Source organism: Cryptotermes secundus, unplaced genomic scaffold (assembly GCF_002891405.2).
Source record: "Cryptotermes secundus unplaced genomic scaffold, Csec_1.0 scaffold428, whole genome shotgun sequence".
Taxonomy (NCBI): Eukaryota; Metazoa; Arthropoda; class Insecta; order Blattodea; family Kalotermitidae; genus Cryptotermes; species Cryptotermes secundus.
This window is the reverse complement of record NW_019720711.1, coordinates 1,206,046-1,227,499: the sequence shown is the minus strand read 5'-3', so window position 1 is coordinate 1,227,499 and position 21,454 is coordinate 1,206,046. Positions and strand designations below refer to the sequence as shown.

At 40.6% G+C, this 21,454-nt stretch overlaps 1 protein-coding gene across 3 annotated transcripts in view; it reads right to left on the bottom strand.

Annotated features, from left to right (window-relative positions):
* Positions 1-21,454, bottom strand: part of LOC111871835 (neuroligin-4, X-linked) — a 756,550-nt gene that overhangs the window by 131,052 nt on the left and 604,044 nt on the right. For all 3 annotated transcript variants that reach the window (XM_033754434.1, XM_023865206.2, XM_033754432.1), the window contains exon 4: positions 6,615-7,601. In XM_033754434.1, the coding sequence (XP_033610325.1) occupies positions 6,615-7,083 (469 nt within the window). In that variant the 5' untranslated portion in view covers positions 7,084-7,601. The remainder of the gene's footprint in view (positions 1-6,614; positions 7,602-21,454) is intronic.

Here is a 21,454-nt window from a genome sequence, read left to right as displayed (position 1 = left end):
AAAAAAAAATAACCATTCATCCATAGTATTACATAGTAGCGAGAAGTCAAGGGAAAGAAATTAAAGAGTCAATTTATTAAATCGATATCATACGAAAAATATTTGGAATTCAAAGACACTAACAAAGAGTGGAAATATTTGGTAAACAAACTCATATTATTACCATGAGATCAGGAGGTTACCGTGGAAGTGGTACGTTGCAGTGATAAGAGAAACAAGAAATAAACACTGAATTCTGGAAAAGCCTTCAGACTGAGAAATTGCGGGAAAGAAATAGGAAAATACTGTATACTCAACTGGACTGACATGAAAATTACAACCAACAGAAAATATCTATATTGTTTATGTTTTGATCTTATTGTTTTAATATTAAAATGCTTGTTAAGCTGTATAAAATACTGTCTGCTGTTAAGTATAATGCTCCTATACTTCAGTTTATGTTACATTACATCTTCCCTATGTCATCTGTTCGTCTGTTTTCATCAAACTATACAGAGCTGAAGTTTGGAGTTTTAAACAAGCTCTTCACAGAGTATAAATATTATGGGTAAGATCCCATATATCTTCCGAGGCAGGAATAATTCGATTTACCTAGCAGATTCATGTTAAACTACACTCTTCAGTGAATTATTAGCTTCAGTTTCATTTACAAAGTAAGAGGATAAGTGGTTCATTAGTCCTTGCCCCATAAACTCTTCAAACAAAGAACGCGTATATTTACTCTCGTGTAAGCACAGCCAAAGCTCCAGATTATCTCAAAATTAGTTCCTCATGGTATAGTTGTTATTATTATTATTATTATTATTATTATTGCTCTACAGCTCTTTGTTGGGCCTTGGTCGCTCTTTCAGTTTCTTGATCCTGTACACAGTCGGTAGGACTCCTCGGACGGGGATCAGCCACTCGCAAGGCCTCTACCAACACACGGAACAATACTAACACAGAATAAATGCACATATACAGGCAACCATGCCTTGAGTTGGGTTCGAACCTACGATCGCAGCGTTAGAGCGGACGAAGACAGTTCATGCCTTAGACCACGGGGCCACTGTAATCAGCCCTCATGACATATTGCTTAATTAATTAAGCACAGGGCCAATTTTACCTTGACTAGGATGGAGAAGACAGAATTCATAAAGATGTTTTGAATCGAACTGAGGTCGTGCAGTCCATATCATGACATTTTACTAAGATATTCGAGGCTAACTGCTGCAAAATAACAAACAGTGGCAAGACCAAAGGAAATTAATCACAATGTAGGAGGTCGTCTGGTAGCATAGGAGTGTGGAGCCAGCAGTAACGGGCACTATCAACTTTATCTCTGGCAGCAGACTTCTAAACTCGGCCCCTGTAATTCAATTACACACGCGTGGTGGGTAAAGTTCTTTAGAGCACTGACACTTACCAGCACAGCTTTGGGTCATGGGAATAAGAACAAGAAAATCCCATGAGCAGAAAGAAAAGTTTTCCATCCCTCATTCTACGGCTTTTACTGAGGAACATAACAGCTCTTTCAGCACAACACTGATCACCAGAAACTGAATGTTTTAGGAGCACAAAACTTCCTTGTAATTAGATTTGTCTGTTTTGTGTTAAAAGCTTCGGCTCATGCGATCCTAGCATAAGCACTCATTTTTTTAACAGCACGAACTTCTGTGTTGTATAATTTGATAGAATTCTGTGTTACGGAGGAATTTTGGTGGACGTCTGCAAAGATACACGGCGTTACCTTTCTGTCTTCACGGTCATCGTCGTGAAAACCTCAAATCCATTATTCCCCGTATTTTCATCTAATTTACACTCACGTCCCTCGGTATCCCTGTTCCAGAAATTTCGAGAAAAATTCTGTGATTCTGATCTTTTACTGTATGCTATTAACCTGACTAATAACTTCTGCGATTTTCTTCACTTCTCCACGCAATTGCTGCAACAAGAATTCGAGCTCAATATATGCCGCGACCATTTACCTCCACGTCAATCGTAACCCAGAATTTAACTGCCATGATACAATTCGAAGTTATTAAATTTGTCGCAACTTGTGGTCTAGTGGTCAGCGTTCCTGGCTACAGATCCAGAGGTGCGGGTTCGATTCCCGGCGCTACCAGATTTTCTGAGAAGTAGAAGTTCTGGAACGGGGTCTACTCAGCCTCGTGAGGATAATTGAGGAGCTATTTCAAGGAAATAGCGGCTCATATCTAGAAAACCGAAAGTAACGGCCTTGGGGATCCGTTGAGCTGACAACGTGACACTCTTTATCCGCAAAAGTTGCCACTAAACTTCGCCGACAAGCGGTGGTTGCTCGGTCGGTATAGTTCGCTTGCGGACTACAGGTCACAGAGTTTTCTTTTGTTTGTTTTAGTTTTGTGCAGTTGTCAAAATATTGTTAAAGTAAACATCCTCGTTACAAATTGGTGAATTATATCCCCTCGAATAGAAGACAAGGAGTTTATGAAGCCCACTTCCCCGACATACAGACTTCAGTGAGACAAACCCTGAATCCCTATTGCCATATTTACTCGTAAATGAGGCAAGTTTACGATCTAACAATAAAATACAATTTAGATTATCATTAAGCACGTTGGACTCTTGCACAGCTCGTGACTCCGTCGAAACCTTGCCGGTTATGAACATTTCATTGCTCTCAGTTGTGAATCAGATTTGCATTCATATTATCCCAGCTAATAATAAAAGTGGGCCGCGCCATATCTCAAGCGGTTAGTCGCTGGCTTCCCACCGCGGCGGCCCGGGTTCGATCCCGGGGTCTTTTCAAGTGGGATTTGTGGTGGACAAAGTGGCGCTGGGGCAGGTTTTCTCCGAGTACTTCGGTTTCCCCTGCCAATGTTCATTCCACCAATTGTTCCACAATCACCCTCACCTATCACCTGGGGCTGGTAAAATAGGCCAGAAGTGACCGCAGTGCGAGTGACTTAGTTCCACCCCACTAGCAATAAAAAAAAAAGAAATAATAAAAATTATTTTGCTGGGCATTCTAGAAAACCGAAATGAACGGCAGTGGGGATCCGTTGTGCTGACCACGTGACACTTCTATCAGCTAAATTTGGCACTAACTTCGCCGAAAAGCGGCGATTGCTCGGTCGGTATGGTTCGCTTGCGGATTAAAGCCACGTAGTAGTAGTAGTCGTCGTTTTGCTGGGACAACTTGTCACCTAAGTTGACCTACATATCGAGTGTACATTTAAATTTCAATACCGGACCTACAAGATTCACACCACCGTATGCTTGTCATTGTTAACTTATAGAGTATTATTTTATACTGAAATTGCTGGAATTATTTTCTTCTACAACCGTGCCAGGTTTCACTCACGTAGCTCCAAGGATTCATGAGTTATCTTCAACAACTTGACAGGTAAATAAATTATGCATTTTATGTAGTAGTGGTGTTATTGTTATACAATCTGTAAACTATCTTAATGAAGAAAGCTGACTGTTTTCTAAGAATCATTACCATATATTATTCGACAACTTTATATTACGTAGTGTCAATGCCGCTCCCACATGATAACTTTGTGAGTCCACCATTTTGTTATTTCTGATTTCAGGAAATCGAGAGGTAACAGGTTCGGGTTGCTTCAAATTGTGTCCTTTCATGCCTAATTTCATGAAAATCAATCAGGTGGTTGAAGAATTGAAAAGGGGCAGAAGTACATATCCACATAGGCAAAGAGCAAATGGAATGGCAGAATAAGAACGTGGTTCTAATTACACAAGTTTTAAATTCTCTCATTAAGTGTACTTGCAGTAGATGTTACTCCCCTCACAGTATGCTACCCCATTCTGACGCAAACACAGTTACCCATCGGTCCGCAAACTTGTTAAATGGCGGTTGTAAACCTCCATTTGACAAGTTCCGAAGTTTCGTCCCTTTGAACCATTTAAAAGTTGCTCTTCCTTCCAAACTGTACTTTCCATAATTCTCTGGCTTCCTTGAACGCATCAAAGGCTGTTGTGCTTCTCGTAACACAGTAAGGAACACAAGGAAGGACGTAACGTGGGGCAGTTGGAAAAGTCCTGTAATTCGGAAATCAAGGAGCGAAAAGACTGGAAGATTGTGTTCTTCCTCTTACTTGATCGTTCTGTCTCTCTGTGCTTCCCTTCATTCATGTATCCGTCTAGCCATTCTTTCATTCCTCGTTTATTTGTAATTTATTTATTCTTTCACTCATTCATTCCTTCTTTTCTTAACAGTCTTACTTTTTCTTTCTTTCGTTATCTTTTTCTTGTTTTCAACTTGTCTTTGAAACAAGGGGCCAAGTTTAGGTAGAAGAAATATAATTGTTCCTTCCGGGAATTTAGAAATAAACATCATTATTGTGGGTAATTAAGGTAAATTTATCCTTTTGCTAATTAAGCACTAAGCCATGAAGACGTATGGGGAGTGGGTGTATAGATCCATATTTTTTTAACTCGGCACTAATTTGAGGTGAGTAGTCAGCTTCACGCCCCTGTCGCTTTAACCCCGGGGAAAGAGCAGCCGTTCTGGGCCCCAGAACCGGTCTGGACGACGTGGGTGTTGTGGGTACATGTATACGCCTATCCAAGAAAGATACTTTGCTAATTATAAGCAATGTGTACTGACTTAATAACATATTTTCTTCTTCTTTTTATTATATTCCTATTAGCATAGTGAATCTGTGAAGCGCTTCGTTTCACTTCAGTTTCTTAACCTGTTCCGAAAAAAAGGTAATAGTGACAACACCATTAGACCTGTTCTGATGCTGGAGACGAAAACAAAGCACGAAACATAGTAGCTGGGATGAAACCGTGTAATTGGGTGTGGGGTGTGATGTCTTGTTTGTAGTGGTACTCCACCCACGCGACAAAAATGGTGCGGACTCGAACTGAACTCACCTTAACATTTGACAGTTGGGCTTAAACGGGTATCTTTGCTTAGAGATATGAAGGAGGGAATAGTACGTGATAATGAATTCTACACTGCAATGCCATGTAATAATTAAAATAGAAATACCGCTTCTTGCATTTGCGCGGCTATAAAATTTTCAATTTTCGGATGTTGATGTTGGCCTACATGCATGAAGGGGTATTTCCATACATAATTTTTGCAGAAACTGAGCTCAATACCCGTTAAAAGTGCCCGATTTGTTACTACTTCAAACGAAATATATAAGTGCCGTGTGTTTCAGAATTTTATGAATTTTCTAAGTCCTCTGCATAATATATTCCGCACAAATTCCAGTAAATATTGTGAAAGACATGTCGGTCACAGTGGCCGCATGGTCTAAGTCATGAACTGTTTTCACCCGTTCGAACACTGAGATCGTGGGTTCGAATCCAACTTGAGGCATGGATGTCTGTGTGAATTTATTCTGTGTCTGTGCTATCCTGTATGCAAGTAGCGACCCTGAGACGGACTGATCCCCCGTCCAAGGAGTCCTACCGACTGTGTACAGGATCAAGAAACTGAAAAAGCGGCCAAGGCCCAACAAAGGGCTGTAGAGCCATAGACAAACAGATTGTGAGAGACTATATAATATGTGCAAACATACACAAGTTTAAGTTGCACTAAAGANTATATATGCACGAATGCACACTGGGTAATAATTGAATCACAGAAGCAAGCCATGAAGCGTATCCCTCCTTCAGATTCTGAAAGAAATTCTTCTGACCGAAATTTTACACGACTTTTATAGAAACTTCTTCAAAAGAGCCCACCACTAGACCCCACCCCGAGCCAGCTGAATCTAGTCTATATCACATATGTTTAAGACGCATTTGAATATTACTTTTCGCATACACCTAAGCATGTTCCTCCCATATTTTCGGCCTACCATTTTGTAAATATTATCTGATGCTGAGGTGCTGAGGAGAATATTTGGACCGAAGAGGGATGAAGTGACAGGAGGCTGGAGAAAACTGCATAATGAGGAGCTTCATAACTTGTACTCTTCTCCAAGTGTAATTAGAAAGATCAAGCCAAGAAGGATGAGATGGGCAAGGTATGTAGCAAGAATGGTGGAGAAGAGGAATGCATATAGAATATTGATAGGAAAGCCAGATGGAAAGAGACCACTGGGAAGAACAAGATGACTAAGACGTAGATGGGTCGACAATATTAAAATGGATCTTAGAGAGATAGGATGGAATGATATGAGTTGGATTGATGTGGTTCAGGACAGAGACCAGTGGAGGGCTCTTGTGAACATGGTAATGAACCTTCTTGTTCCATAAAATGCTGGGAATTTCTTGAGTGGCTGCAAAACTGACAGCTTCTTAAGAAGGATTCAGCTCATGACTGAGTGATCTGATGAGCTTTTCATGTCCCTCTAATCTGCTTTCCTTCCCTTGTTCACCTCAATAATATGCAATAAACAGTAAAATTTATTAAGTTCCTTGATGTATATTTTCTCTAACCTCTCGTTACTTCCTCTTTGTTAGCACCAGATATTTTTCTTGTATATTGTTCTCAAGGATCATACATCCGACAGAGAAATTACACGTAATTAAAAAAGAAATTTTCTATAACAATGCAATATTTCTCATTGCATCCTGATTTCAAGTGCCTCTATTTCGTTTCGTTCATGAGCGACACTACGCAGAACCACAGTTGCATGATGCAGAAACCAATTGTCACTTACCGCTTCCCGGAACATACAGGTTAAGGAAGAGGCAGTCTTCGCTCTGGTTCGCGAGCAGGGGTATTAGCCGCTTCAGGTGGTGGTACCTGCCCCTCGGCATGGTGAGAAGGGCTGCAGAGCGGTTCGAGATGTCCGGATACCTCTGCGGGCACACAGCCCCAAACGTATCGGCCAGTCGAGTCCCCGACCAGACCAAGGGTGGTGCCGGTGGTCGGTAACGCAAGTCCCCGACAGGTGGCGCAGCGTATGGTACTCCCTTAAACGCCTCAACAGGCTCCAGATGTCTGGAGTTCAGTTCCAGAATGATTCCTCTGATGGCACCTGTTTTAGTTTCCACGATCCTTGAACTGTAGCGAGGCCCAGCTAGCGTTACTCTGGCCAGCAACGCGACAGCAGTCAAAAGTAAGAGTGTGGTTTCTCGGGGAGCTGCAGAAGTGCGTGTACTGTATAAGCATTGCGTGGACCGCATGGTCCGGCTATGTGACGTAACACTCTCCCCTCACCCCACATGCAGTGACTCCTGCGTTACGGAGGGAGACCTCCCGTCATCTGCAATACAGGCACGACTGTCTCGCTCGCCGTCGGTGGGCCGGTTTCTTGAGACGCACTCTCATCTTACACCACTCCAAGCAAAGTATCAGCACGAACCGTTAGGAATCTGCCAGCGTTATGCTTCAACTTTTAATGCTAACTTCACCAGCTGACAAGTAAGCACCATGCAAATCTAGGAACTGCACATTTCACGTTTCTGTCCAGCACTCGCAAATATTTCGGTGATATAAACGGCTGAGGAATATGGTTCCAGTTTTGCAGAAGGTCGGAATAAGTGGCTCGCCAAGACGTGGAGCAGTAATACTGAGGAGACTGGGTTTGATCTACGTCTCAGCAGGGCATATTATCTGTCTTCTTAAATACGCAGCTTTCACTGATGCGTTTTTATTGCAGTTACATTACCAGACTTTGTGAGCGGTTCCAGGAAAACTCAACCTGAAAGAAAAGATAATGGCTCTTTTATTATCAGTGCAAACTGTTATTTGTGAGCAAGAATTTAATTATGTAAGATTTGAGGCTTTCACGGCGGTGACTATGAAGAAAGCAGTCTTCTGGGATTTGGCACCGTGTATATGTGGTGTTAACCGACGTTTCGGAGGACTGCTTTTACCGGTTCTCACGGTCTCTTCTCTTGCGGATTTCTTACATTTTTCCTTCTACCCTGAAGATGGAGGCGATACGTTCCTCCGAAACGTCGGTTAACACCACATATACACGGTGCCAAATCCCAGAAGACTGCTTTCTTCAAGAATTTAATTACTTTGGAAAATGTGAAGATTGTGTTGTAACTTGATGATAGTAAGGATGAACGCAACAGTGTTCTCTCTGATGAAACTAATGCAATCTCCCCACCTCGCAGAACAAACAGTTTACTGTGCACACAGTAACATATTTCGATTTTTCTACTGCACACACCAGGTGCCGAACCCAGTAGCGTCTGAAGATTTACAGGTAGACAGCCCATACAGTACTCCTACCTTAGGCAACTAGTCTGCCATTTTGAATCTCTCAGAGCTCCGATATGAGCACATTGTTGCAGAGTTAACAAAAAGCATTAAAAGGACTCAGAGGCCTGAAATATTAGTATTATTTTTAGCCTACTTTCTTTGTTTTGAAAAATAAAAGGAGGTATATGAAATCACCTTGTTCCCTGTGTGACTGTCTCTCTTCCTCCTTCTTGCCATTAGTAGGCAACGGCTCTGTAAACATATTCCAGAGGCAATGAATACACAAGGAACAATAGAACTGTTGGACGCGGTGTTTAATGTACGGTACGCGGCGTATCAAATATTTAATATCTAGCGAAAGGAAGTATATGATTAGATATTTTAGAACTTTTTGTTAATATTCAATTAAGAGGACTGAAACAAAGTGTTTGCAATAAAAGTTGGGGATCTTAATGAGGTCTGAATCATATCACACGCAGGACTATTAAAATGCTGTTTAGTGAATCGTTTTAGGAAATTTGATAAAATTTAACTTGTGTTTCACGGAAACAGGATTCATAGTGGACCAGTTGCAAATCGAAATTCCCAACTTAACTTCGGCTTTTATAATTATTACCGCTCAGGTATCGATTACTAGCCGGAGGTTTTCTTAAAATAAAATATACCCAAGTAACGAATTAATTTTGTTTGCAAATAATACATCGTTAATGGCCTCAAACTCTTACATAATGTCTCTAATTATACAGAATGTAAATAAATATATGTTACAACGTTCTCTGGTAGATAGATGGGTTCAATCAGATCATGTATTGTTAATACACCTATGTCAGGAAACAATTCATTTTGCCACTAAGTGTCACAAAATTTTCCGTGAGGATGCATAAGTTTCTGGGGATGGTATCGTTGTTTTATATTATAACAATTTTTGAAAATGGCGGCCACCGACTTCATTGCATGTTCTGCACGACCTGGCTATGTTATACTGAACTCTTTGAAAGATTCCCGGCGTTTCCCGGGTGGCTCCAGCTGCTACTGCAATTCTTACCACAAGATCATGTTGTGTCTCCACTGGAGTCTCGTACACCGGGCTTTGCATGTACCCCCAGAGAAAGAAATCCAGTGGAGTCAAGTCAGGAGAGCTAGGGGGCTAGGTTATTGGGCCTCCATGTCCAATCCATCAGTTGTCAAAGGTTTCTTCCAAATACTCACGGACGAAATTAGTGCAGTTTGTCGGGGTACCATCATGCTGGAACCACATTTCACGACGGACTTCCAAAAGTACCACCTCCAGCAGCTTGGGTAAGGTCTCTTGGAGAAATGTTTGGTAAATATCACCAGCAAGCCACAGAAATAAGGTGTAAGGCGTCCTTCTTCATATTTCAGAGGCCCTAGCGCGTAAACAAAGCGTTTCCGGACATGTGTGTATTAACAAAATATGATCAGATTGAACCCATCTATCTATCATAGAGCGTTGTAACATATATATTTACACTCTGTATAGTGTATATTCTTGATTAATTTACATATTTGAAAATATTTAGTATAAAAATAATAGGACCTGATGAAGTCTCTACTGTCACATAAAATTTACTCTACTGGAAATTACAAACATTAAATTAAAAATATCATGCCAATAATGTTCTTAAACACCAACCAGATCGCTTGATGCATCGAACCAGCAAGGCACATAAGCGACTTTACGTACGTTACGTTTGTGACAGTTCAGCAGCTACCAGACACGAGACAGAATTTTGGAGTCATCACCATCATCAATACTGTAGGGGCAGGTGTGCAGGAATTCATGGTTAGAAGTACACTGAAATAATTTTAAACCGGAAAACGGAATTTCTAAAATTGCTTCTGAAAACACGAAGAAGACATCCAGGAAGAGCAGCAACGGGAATATTTACCGAGGATCACAGACGTACGCTACTTAATTCCAGAGAGTACTCTTCAGTGCCTTAAGATATTATGACTATCTTCCTAACAACGACAAATGTAATAATGAATCCACACTTATACTCTAATATTCTCCTCTATAGTGTCTGATGGTCAGGGCCCGGATTTTGATGACCTGAAAATATTTAAAAAATGACCTATAAAATGACCGAAATAATCCAGAAAAATGACCTAAAATATGAGTCAAAAATATAATATGCAGGGCCCGGATTTTGATGACCTGAAAATATTAAAAAAATGACCTATGAAATGACAGAAAAAATCCAGAAAAATGACATAAAGGAGAAAAGAAAGAACACTTCGCTTTCATATTATTGGCAATTCATAAAACATATGAAGAAAAATTCCCTAAAATGGCCAAAAATGACAAGAAATACCCTTAAATGTCCAAAAAGTTACCAAAAAATTACCCCCAAAATAAAAAATGACCTTAAACCTAAAAATGTCAAAAAATGACAAAAAATTGCCTATAAAATTTACATTTCTGTAACCAGCAGCTCATATCCGAGATTTATATATTTAAGAGCATCGCATAGGATACAAGGAAAAAAAAGATGACATGTCAGCAAAATCCGGGCCCTGAAGATGGTCATTCGTTCGGGCTTTCCAGCTAATCTGACCATCTGTGTAGTTCCAAAACGCCATTTATACCCGTGAGCAAAAATGGTTACACAAAGAATAGAGACAGGTCTGATTCAGCCACTTTGTCACTTTTATTACTTTGTATGTCGGATACACTTTCTCTTTTACGTGGATATTATAACAAAGCGAAAAACGTCGTGTCGTAGCCAGCTGCCTCCCTACGTATCTCTACGTGCACGAGAAACGCACTCTTCTTCACAGGCCTTGATGAATCGTGACTTGAAATATTAATCACATTTACATAAGCTAGATTACAATTAGACAACATTTTAAGTGAAAAGAATTGTATGTATTTCAGAGGAATTCTGAGCATGGTGTAGCAAGCAGTAGCGTAGTTGGTTGAGGCACTAAGCTACAAGCCCGAAGGTCGCGGGTTTGAGTTCCGATTATGTGGATTTTTTCAATTTACCTAATTCTTCCAGCCGCACTATGGCCCTGGGGTAGACTCAGCCTGTAACAGAAATGAGTACCAGGAATCTTCCTGGGGGTAAAGGGTGGCCGGCGCGTGGGGCTGACAACCTTACCGCCATCTATGAGCCGACTGTCTAGAGAAAATGTGGGACATCTCACAACCCTATGGGCCTCCACGGTCTGTTACAGGGATACTTCTTATGAGCATGTTGTTATCAGTGAGGATGAGGGGAAGGCAGGAATCAGAGGGGAACTGAAGATGACAAATGCATACACAATTCGCAAAACATAAAGGAGTAAGCCTAGCTGGGAGATTTAACAATTGACGGTAGTATAGTATTAAATGAATCTTGGAGGAAGAGAGTGTTTGGTTGTGGACTGGAATTAAGTCGTGTAAAACAGGGTCGAGAGGCGGGTCTGTGGACACGGCAGTAAGCCCTCGAGATCCATAAAGCTCAGAGAGTTTCCTGACAACATAACATTCTAAAAACTCGACAATAAGATTTCTGATCCAGGGAGTTAGTTTGCCAAGAAGTGTCACGTGTCTTAAACTCTGTCAAAATATCCTTCGGTGCCTATCAAAAGCAGCATCAGTGTTTCTTATAAATATTGTCGCGTGTATCACAGTGAATAAAGACAGGGATTCTGATTGGTAATTGGATTTATAGACCAGCTACAGGTCATAACTACAAATAGTTATTACATTACTGCTAATTTACGTAATAGAAAATCACTCCAAACTAATCTTCAAAGTATACTTCCACTAGTCTTCACTATCCGTTTCCTGGCAACGGATTTATAACACACGAACTATGAAAGTCTCGCTGTATCACGCACTTTCAATATCACCGTGTTACAGCACATATAAAGTCTTCAAACCACGCGTTAAATCTTCACAGACTGACCTCTTGCACTCTTCTGCACTCCTGGTTCCAATTCACTCTGAACTTGCAGCTCACGGCTCTCGTTATACAACCGCGGAATGGACACGGACATACAGTAAACATATATCACATGATCGGTATCCAGCCAGTCTATTGGCGAGTCGGGCGGATATACATAAACACAGCTTCCTCTATTGTTGCATGTTGAACCGTGTTTACAGAGCTATTGCCTGGCAACGGGTTGATAAAATTTCTGATTCAGGGAGTTCAATTTGCCAAGGATTGTCACTTGTCATTAAACTCTCTCAAAATATCCTTCGTGACTCATCAAAAACAGGGTCAATGTTCCCAATATATATCAAAATATTTGATCTTGTGAAGGTTGCCATTAAAATATCATCATCATCATCTACATGGAGGTAAGGTTTGTTAGTCGGCTCCGTCTCAGAAATTATCATTTCGTCATATTCTTTCGGTTGTCCAACATATATTCTTCGTCTGGTTGGCACCTCTTATTTATCTGGGCAAGTCTTGAAGATTATGTTCTTAAGACTTGATTACGACTTGGATCTTCTAAAGCATATACGTGTATTTGTAATACACTGTACATTGTCGTATTGCGCACGTTGGTAACGAGACCAAAAGGAACTATGTTGTAAGATTTGAGGCTTTCATGGCGGTGACTATGAAGAAAGCAGTCTTCTGGGATTTGGCGCCGTGTATATGTGGTGTTAACCAACGTTTCGGAGGAACGTAGCTATGTATACACATATCTGTGTACATTTCCAACACAGTCTGCTTTTACCGGTTCTCACGGTCTCTTCGCTTGCAGATTTCTTATATTTTTTCTTCTACCCTGAAGATGGAGACGATACGTTCCTCTGAAACGTCGGTTAACACCACATATACACGGTGCCAAATCCCAGAAGACTGCTTTATTCAGGAACTATGTTACTTGCAGTTCTCAGATACATACTTTACAGCGTATTAACCCTTTAAAGTCTAGTGGTTAGTGTGTTATAGCGTGTTATTACCGTTACTGTCTATATCACAGTAGCCGCGCGGTCTAAGGCATGAACTGTCTTCCCTCGCTCTAAGGCTGGGATCTCGGGTTCGAATCCTATTCGAGGCATGGATGTCTATGTGTGCTTTTATTCCATGTCTGTGTTGTTCTGTGAGTTGGTAGCTGCCATGCGACGGGCTGATCCCCCGTCCGAGTAGTACTACCTACTGTGTACAGATTTTGAAACTGAAAAAGAGGCAAAGATCCATAAGGGCTGTAGAGCAATAGACAGATAGGCAGATAGTCCCGTTAATGAGAAACTACCTCGAAACAGACGACGAGATAACATCCGCTGCTAGGTAACAGATTCTTAATAAGATAGTATACACTTACTGGATAACGTCTTCGCAAACAAATACACGTACTTTCCCACGGAAAAGAAGGGATATAAAAATGAACGATGTTTTCTGTGCGGCTCCTGCCGAGATATTATAACCGGACAAGTCAGTTGTAAGGGAGTCTGTGAAGGGAAGACCTGATCGGTGCAGTTGACGAATCTACATTATTAAGACCCATCACCGGGAAACGACTAGTGAAAGAAGATTGAAAACTTAGCGTGTGCTGTAGTGATTTTAAAGTGTGGAAATTAACGATGGCGCTTTAATAAAATGTATTTATGAGTCGTGTATTAACGTGGTCAATAAATCCAATCTCCAATCCAAAACCACCGTCGAGAATCACTATAACACTTGACAATATGTAGCACCTGCTCTAACACACTAAAACTCTGAATTCTGCCCACGGAATGTATTTGTGTGTTTCGTATGGTTCCCACAATAAACAGCAACTGTTTCCTTAAACAACATTCATTATCCGGTTGTTCCTTGTAGCGGAGGCGTAATGAGTTTCCTGTGAGGTACAAACTGAATCTTTATATATCATTCAGAAGAAATGAAGTCTTTAAAGTGCTAAATACCATACAATGAAGGGAAAAGCTGGAGACTTCTCTGAACAGACAGGATTGTTCTTCTGCAATATTCCTTACTCAAGGTATTATGTGTCAGCAGAGATGATTTAAACAGAATCTATGACGTGTACCGTATATGTAAATTTGCATAAATATTTGCAGGAAAATTTCCACATATGCTCCTGTTGACCCTCCTACTTTCTGTCCGTCTACAGACGCAAAGGAATCCATTTCAAGTGGCAGAATCTTCCTATGATAGAATCATCATACTAATATAAGTTGTTGAAATCACTGCTTGCATTGAATTCTGAATAGCATATGAATAGAAACTGAACACCCAATACTTTCAGCAATGGTGTGGTTTATTGCCAGGAAGCCATCATTCACAACAGAATTATGCAATATGAGCGAAAGTAGTTCTTCATTTAGTCATGCACTCACCTAGGAAATTTAGGAGTTACTGAACAGCAGAGGCATCTATCTCCCTATCATGAAATATCTGTAGTCAGTGTAAGCAGTAAAGTCTGTCTGCTTCTAATTTCCAAGTCAATTAAAAGAACTGGTCAAAATTCAATACTGGGTTAAAAGCTAGCCTTGTAAGAGTCCGTGAAGGCCCATAGGGTTGTGAGACGTCGAGGTTGCCAAATTTTCTTTAGAAAATCGACTCACAGATGGCTGTAAGTTTGTTAGCCTTACGCGCCGGCCTCCTTTTACCCACCAGAAAGAATCCTGTTACTCATATTTCTTAGAGGCTGATTGGACCCAGGGCCGTAGTGCGGCTGGAAGGAATAGGTAAATTGAAAAAATCCACCTCATCGGAACTCGAAACCGCGACCTTCAGGCTTGTAGCATAGTGCCTCAACCAACTACGCCACCGCGTGGGAATACATTAAAATGTGCTGGGGGCATTTCACTATGTCCTGCTTCATTCTTAAAAAAAAAAACACGTACGTTAACCACATTTATATCGACCTGTATATGACTTACTTAGTTTATGTGGAGCTCTCTCGAATTTCCACACAGGAGGGGCATGTATTTCAAGAAAGATTGAAATTTACTCCTTGAATTACATTTCCAGGTTTTTATTTTGCGGCTTTACGTCACGAATAGGAACTAAAGTTCATTTAGTTACTATAGGATTCTGACGATGGTGTATAACACACAGCGATATTGGGTTTTCGGACTTTATCCATCGTCCTGGTTTTTGAGAAAAACACGACGTTTCGGAAACTGGATCTGTTTCCATCCTCAGGTGAGGGAAGAACACCTATTCTGTTGGGTCCCTTAGAAAGAACTAGCCTCAATCACTGGTCCGTAAAGTTATCAAGGTAACAGCAACAGGCAGATATATGGGACGTGAGAGACATCACTTTGCGCATTTTTAATCTTGACACTGCATGGAGGTGCGTGTTCAGCTTCATGCCTCTGTTCCTTTTTAGCTGAGTTAGTTAGTTAGTTAGTTAGTTATTAGAGAGGGTGGGTTTCCCCATGCACTTAGACCTGTAGTGGTCCATTGTGCTTCCCTCTATGATTTCTACCAGTCTCTATATCCTACCGGTATTGGTACTTACCATCAGTCCCGACCAGCCAGCGAGACCGGCTCTACTGGCTGAGAGGTATCTATAATGCTTCCCCCATCTACCGGAGGTATTAGAGACTGCTGTTGGGCGGCAAACGTCCGCAATTTTGCTCAGTGACCTCCTTTGGAGGTATGAGGTTCTTTTACGTGCCGTAAAGCTACGACACGGGACCCACGGCTTAAAGTCCCTCCCGGAGGACTTGTTCCCTGAATTTTTCCGCCCTTAAAAATTCGACGACCTCCGCCGGGCATTTGAACCCGCGTACTATGAGTTGGGAAAGTTACCTCTAGAATACGGAGGCCGCTTTTTAGCTGAGAAAGAGCCCCTTATACAAAATGGATACAAGGCTGGGGGGGGGGGTTTCCAGTGTAGGTTTGGACACAGTGGTAATGAAAAATATATTGCCGTTTCGGTAATAGATCTTCGGGCCTCCAGCTTGTATCCAGTCACTGCCCTGGGTGAAATATTCGTGCTTCCAAGGATAAAGGATATGTTGTTACAATCGTAACAGGTAACGGAAGTCTACTGAAGCATAATAATAAGATGCTATTCCTTCCATTTCACTAAACACAGCAGTACCTCGCATAGTCCGTGTAACCGGTTCCGCCAATATCCCCCCCTGTTTGAAGCCGGACTAATCGAGGAACTAAATACATACAAAAATTATAATTGGTACCAAAAAAATCTCCGTTTTTCAATAAATAGAACGCTATTAATAAATTCAGATGTCTTTATTAGAAATAATTTTAAAAAATTCACGTTTTTCGCAATTCATTTTTTATTCTCTAAAAATTGCAATATTGATATCTGCACATTTTTCTTCTTTGGCCTTTTCTCTTCATACATTTCTTTGTAGCAACGAATTGCACTGTTTATCGTTCGCGACGAATTGTAAGGCTACGTTCAATATTGGGATCAACTTCCATCATATGCTCTGACAAGGTTTCAACCATTCCAATAATTTTTTATAGTTGTTCAGCTGTTAATTCTCGTGCAGGCACTTCAACACAGTCGTCGTTGTCTGAGTTGTCCTCCCGTTATTCATAAGCCCGTTGTTCATCTGTGTTAATAAGTGTTTCATTATCCAGTTAACTAGTGTTCGATTTGATGCACTCAATTACATTGACGGAATCTAACTCATTGAAACCAAGTTGCTGTCCAGTTTCCACTGTGTTATTAGTGACTTCAGCAAAATGTGTTTCAAAACCAATGAAATCATTTGCACAATGTGGTATGATATGTTTCCATACTGCCCTCATATTGCTTGCCGTTAATTCATGCCATGCTTCGCCTATATTGTCGATAAAGTTTCTGATGTTGTAGCTCTTCCAAAATTCCGTTAAAGTAGTGCTCTCCCCACCTCCTCCAGCGCTAGCTGTCAGAGCTCAAGAACGAACGACCCGAGCATAGGTACATACATATACAACGGGGAACCCCAGAAAAAGATTGAAATTATATCGTATCGCATAACTTTAATACCACATAAAAATAAACCGCACAAAAAGAGACTTGACTGTATAAAGGAAAAAAAACGATCATTTATATATTAAAAATAATTTTGTGTACTAATTTTTTATAATTTATTTTTATGTTACTCAATTAAAATGTAGTTTGTTTTGGAATTTTCAAACCGGACAATAGTGAATCCGGACTGATCGAAGCCGGACTATGCGAGGTATTGCTTTACATATATTATATTAAAACAAACAATTCAGATAATAATTGCAGATTTTAATGAGGTCTGTTTTATGACATATCGCGGAAGTAACTTTGTGGGCTGAGTCAGTTGAAAGGATGATTGCAGTTCGACATGTACGTATATAACGTAAAATGTTGTTGTACTGGATCAGTAAGAACCCGTTTCAAATTAGGAAAGAAAGAAGAATTATTTATTTCTAACAAAATAAAATTCGTTGAGCAATATGTGAGGTGAAGCAACTGTAGGACAGATAAATTCGACTTTCTCGTAATGCTTTTTTTCCTCACCTCACTGGAAGAACTAATCTGAACATGACCATAAATAACCATAGCGCTCATTATGATTTATAACTTTAATTAAAATATCATATTGGACCAAATAAAAGATCAGGTTTTTACAAACGACATTCTTAGAACAGAAAATCACCTTACTTTCGGGTCCTTAATTTTTAATATGAGGCGCTCTATTCGATAATTTTACTGATATTTGTGGAAAGGCCTAGAATTATATATAAAGTGTTAAATTTCGAATTCATTACTTCTTAATAATGAAGGTAAAAGTAAAGTGCTCCCAATTCTTAACTAATTAAACACTAAACCATGAAGGAGCATGGATGAGTGGATGTATAAGTCCACATTTTCCTTGATCTCAACCCTAGCTGGAGGTGAGTGATCAGCTTCACACGCAGGCCGCTTTACCCTCGGGGAAAACGCCAGCGATAAGCATTGGATAGGAGGTTGTGTGAAGCCCAGATCCGGTCTGGACGACGTGTAGAGGAGAAAATTCTTGACCCTACCGGGACTGGAACTCCGACCCCTCGGAGGTCTAACCCCTTAGCCAGTCGATATACCGACTGCGCTATCCCGGCTAATTTCTTAATAATATGAGTTTTAATTATTTCTGCTTAAAACTCTTAGACTTAATCACTATTAAATTGTGTCAAAAGCAGACTTTCCATAGTATCTCATTGAACAAACAGAGGGTCACCATATATTAGGGCTTATTCAATAACATGAGGATCACACTTAAGGACATAAAGTGACAACTAATTTATGTCCTAATTGATTGTGATATCTGTCAACATAAAATTTATGTCTGCAATAAAAGACTGTTATGGGCAATGAGAAACACAAAATGGTGTAGGCTACCTGTCAGTGGGATTGTCCTGCGTCAGTTCCCCGTTTATAATTCTGTCCTACTCGTCGGCATTATCTTGCTCAATACTACACACTCTTCCCGGTTTCGCATTATATGTTAGCTTTGCGTTTGCTTTTGACATTTCTCGTCCGTTTCAGCTGAAACAAAGTGAAGGGTTGCACACCATCATCTGCCCTTCACTCAGAATAACGGAAACCACAAAAAGTTACATGCTTTTTGTTCACAGTGGCGGACAATGGCTCATGGACGTGGCTGTGAGGAATGTACAAGCACACAGCTACTATAAACCCTTGTCCTATGCATGTTTGTCAAAGGCGGATTTGCTTGCACGCGCAAAAACAAATGCGAACATTTATTTGCCGAAAATTTGAATATACGCAACCTTCCAAACACGATCCAGTACTGCACAGGCCAGTGGCCGCTCTAGTAGTTTCTCCTCGTCCCTCCTCTACGCCCTCCTCACCACTCTCTCCTTCTTATCGCTCTTCTTTCTCTTGAGATTATTGTTATGTCTGTTATGTTAATATCCTTCTATTTATTACTTTTATTTCAGGTACTGCAGATCACAGTGGCCTCGCCGTCTAAGGCATGGACTGTCTTCGTCCGCTCGAACACTGAGATAGTGGGTTTGAAAGCCACTCAGGTTATGAATGTCTATTTTTTTTTTTTTATTATTAATCAGCAATCAGAATTTCATTCTATAAGCTAATGGTCTGTTTGGTTCGGTGTCTTGATGAGGAGTCGTCCAGCGACGGATCCTCGGTACCTTACATCAGGTCAATTGGCCAGTTTCTTTTTAGTCGTCTGTTGACTACTCTCGCCCGTAGTGCCATTATGAGTGGATTTGTATGTGTTTCGATTTTGGTGTGGTGTCTGGTGCTTTTTCGTTTGATGACATCTTGAACAGTTGATATTCCGAGATCGGTGTGGAGTGTGGCATTGGAGACGTACCATGGTGCATTTGCTATCATTCTCAAGATCTTGGACTGGCTTCTTTGGATTATTGTTATATTTGATTTGCTGGAGCATCCCCATAGCTCCAGGCCATACGTCCAAATAGGTATAATAATGGTCTTGTAAATCAGAATGAATGTCTATATGTGGTTATTTTGTGTTTGTGTTGTTCTGTATGTAGGTAGCGGCTTTGCGGCTGGCTGATCCCCCATCCAAGGAGACATACCGACTGTATATTTTTTTTCTCTGCGAATTTACAATCTACTCACTACAGTAAGGAGCAATAAGTAAATTGGTTAAAAGTAGGAACGTGAGTAGAGAATCAACCAGCGTCGATGCTCTTAAACACAATTAATGCTAGAATTTATTGCTTAACCTAATTTTGTCTGTTCGGAAGGTCGGATGGCCACTGTCTCTTCAGTTTCCGTACAACGTTGGGAGGGTTTCTTATTTCTTCAATTAATCTGTTATCATGTCCTTGTAGTCGTTGTTTGTAGAGTAGAGCTAATCTTCGTATCTCGTCTGTTACATATAGGACTTGCAGGTCGTTGTGGAGCGTCCGATTGGAGACGTACCAGGGTGCGTTGGTGATTGTTCGTAGAACTATGGACTGTAGCCTTTGGATGATTTGTGTACTTGATGGCTTTGCACAGCCCCACAGTTGAACTCCATATGTCCATATACGTTTAATTATGCATTTGTACAGCATCAGTTTGTTCTTTAAGGATAATTTTGATTTACGGTTCATGAGCCATGACATTTCACGGAGTTTCTCCGACTGTATATAAGATTAAGAAATGTAATGCCACAACAACTACTACAAAATAGGACAACACAATACGCTTCTTTCCTCTTACAGGCTGAGATAGAGTTACAATACAACAGATAACGTAATTCACATTATCCGAGTAAAATACCTGAGATGTCATTGCATTATTATGAAGCTGGTACGTGATCTGTGATGCTGGGTGAATAAAATACAAAAATGTGGTCGATTTCCATTTCTTTCCAGGAGACAATTCTGAAAAGTTGGGGAACAAATGCTCTACCGTTAACGGAACAAGAAGTCCATATGCAGTCTTCCAACTAGAATCTGCTATTGCTCAACCAGCAGGATCATTCTTGGACCATTTGAGAGAAAGTTGTGGGCACAGAATTGTATAGTTATTTGTGGTCAGGATGTTTCTCCACCCTGCGACTTTCATTCTGGAGGAATCGTAAAGTGCAATGTTTACAGTAAAAATTCACAGTATCAAAAAATTGAAAGAAAATGTCTGTAGAGAAGTTTACTCTAGAAGAATTCTCTCTTCATGTATACAACGCCGTGTAGTACATTGAAGATCAACATTCGTATCGGGGTCGAAGAAGAAGCCAGGCAAGTAACCGACAATAAACTGGTCACAAAGCAGAGCTCTGTTGAATTTTCAACGAACTCCATGGAGCTATATCTTAGAAAATTTCATAACCACTGCTGTGAGAACCTCAGATCCTACAGCTTCACTCTATTCTCCAAATAACTTCAGATTGTGAATGTAGAATGTTCACGCATGCGCCAGGAATGTTCGCGGAACAAAGGAGAGCAGTTTCTGCATTTGCTGTGACCTGGGAGAAATTAATTTGTAATGTGTCTGGGCTGTAGATATATCGGCTCGCCTGTCACACCGAATCTCCGCGGTCAGAAGGGGGAGGGGCATCCCGCACATCCGTCTGCGAAGTTCACATATTTTCAGGGCGTACACACGCACAAATATGTACCACGAGCCGTTCTTGAGGTGTCCGAAAAATTCGGTTGGAGCTCCTTACAAAGTCGGGATTACAGGAGACTGATAAGTATGAAGTGCTATTCGCTCGACTAAATTGTATTGTACACATCAAGTGGATATATTTAATTGGCAACAATTTTTGGCTTAGAGCACATAAATGTTAGATCCATATATATTCGTTGGTTGTTTCATTACTGGTTACTTATTTTAGAGACCTTTTTCTGTTTCATGTAGATTAAAACAAATTTAGTAACAAATTACATGATATGAAACGTTACTTTTCTCCAAACTTCAAAATGTCACTTCCATTTCATGTTTATT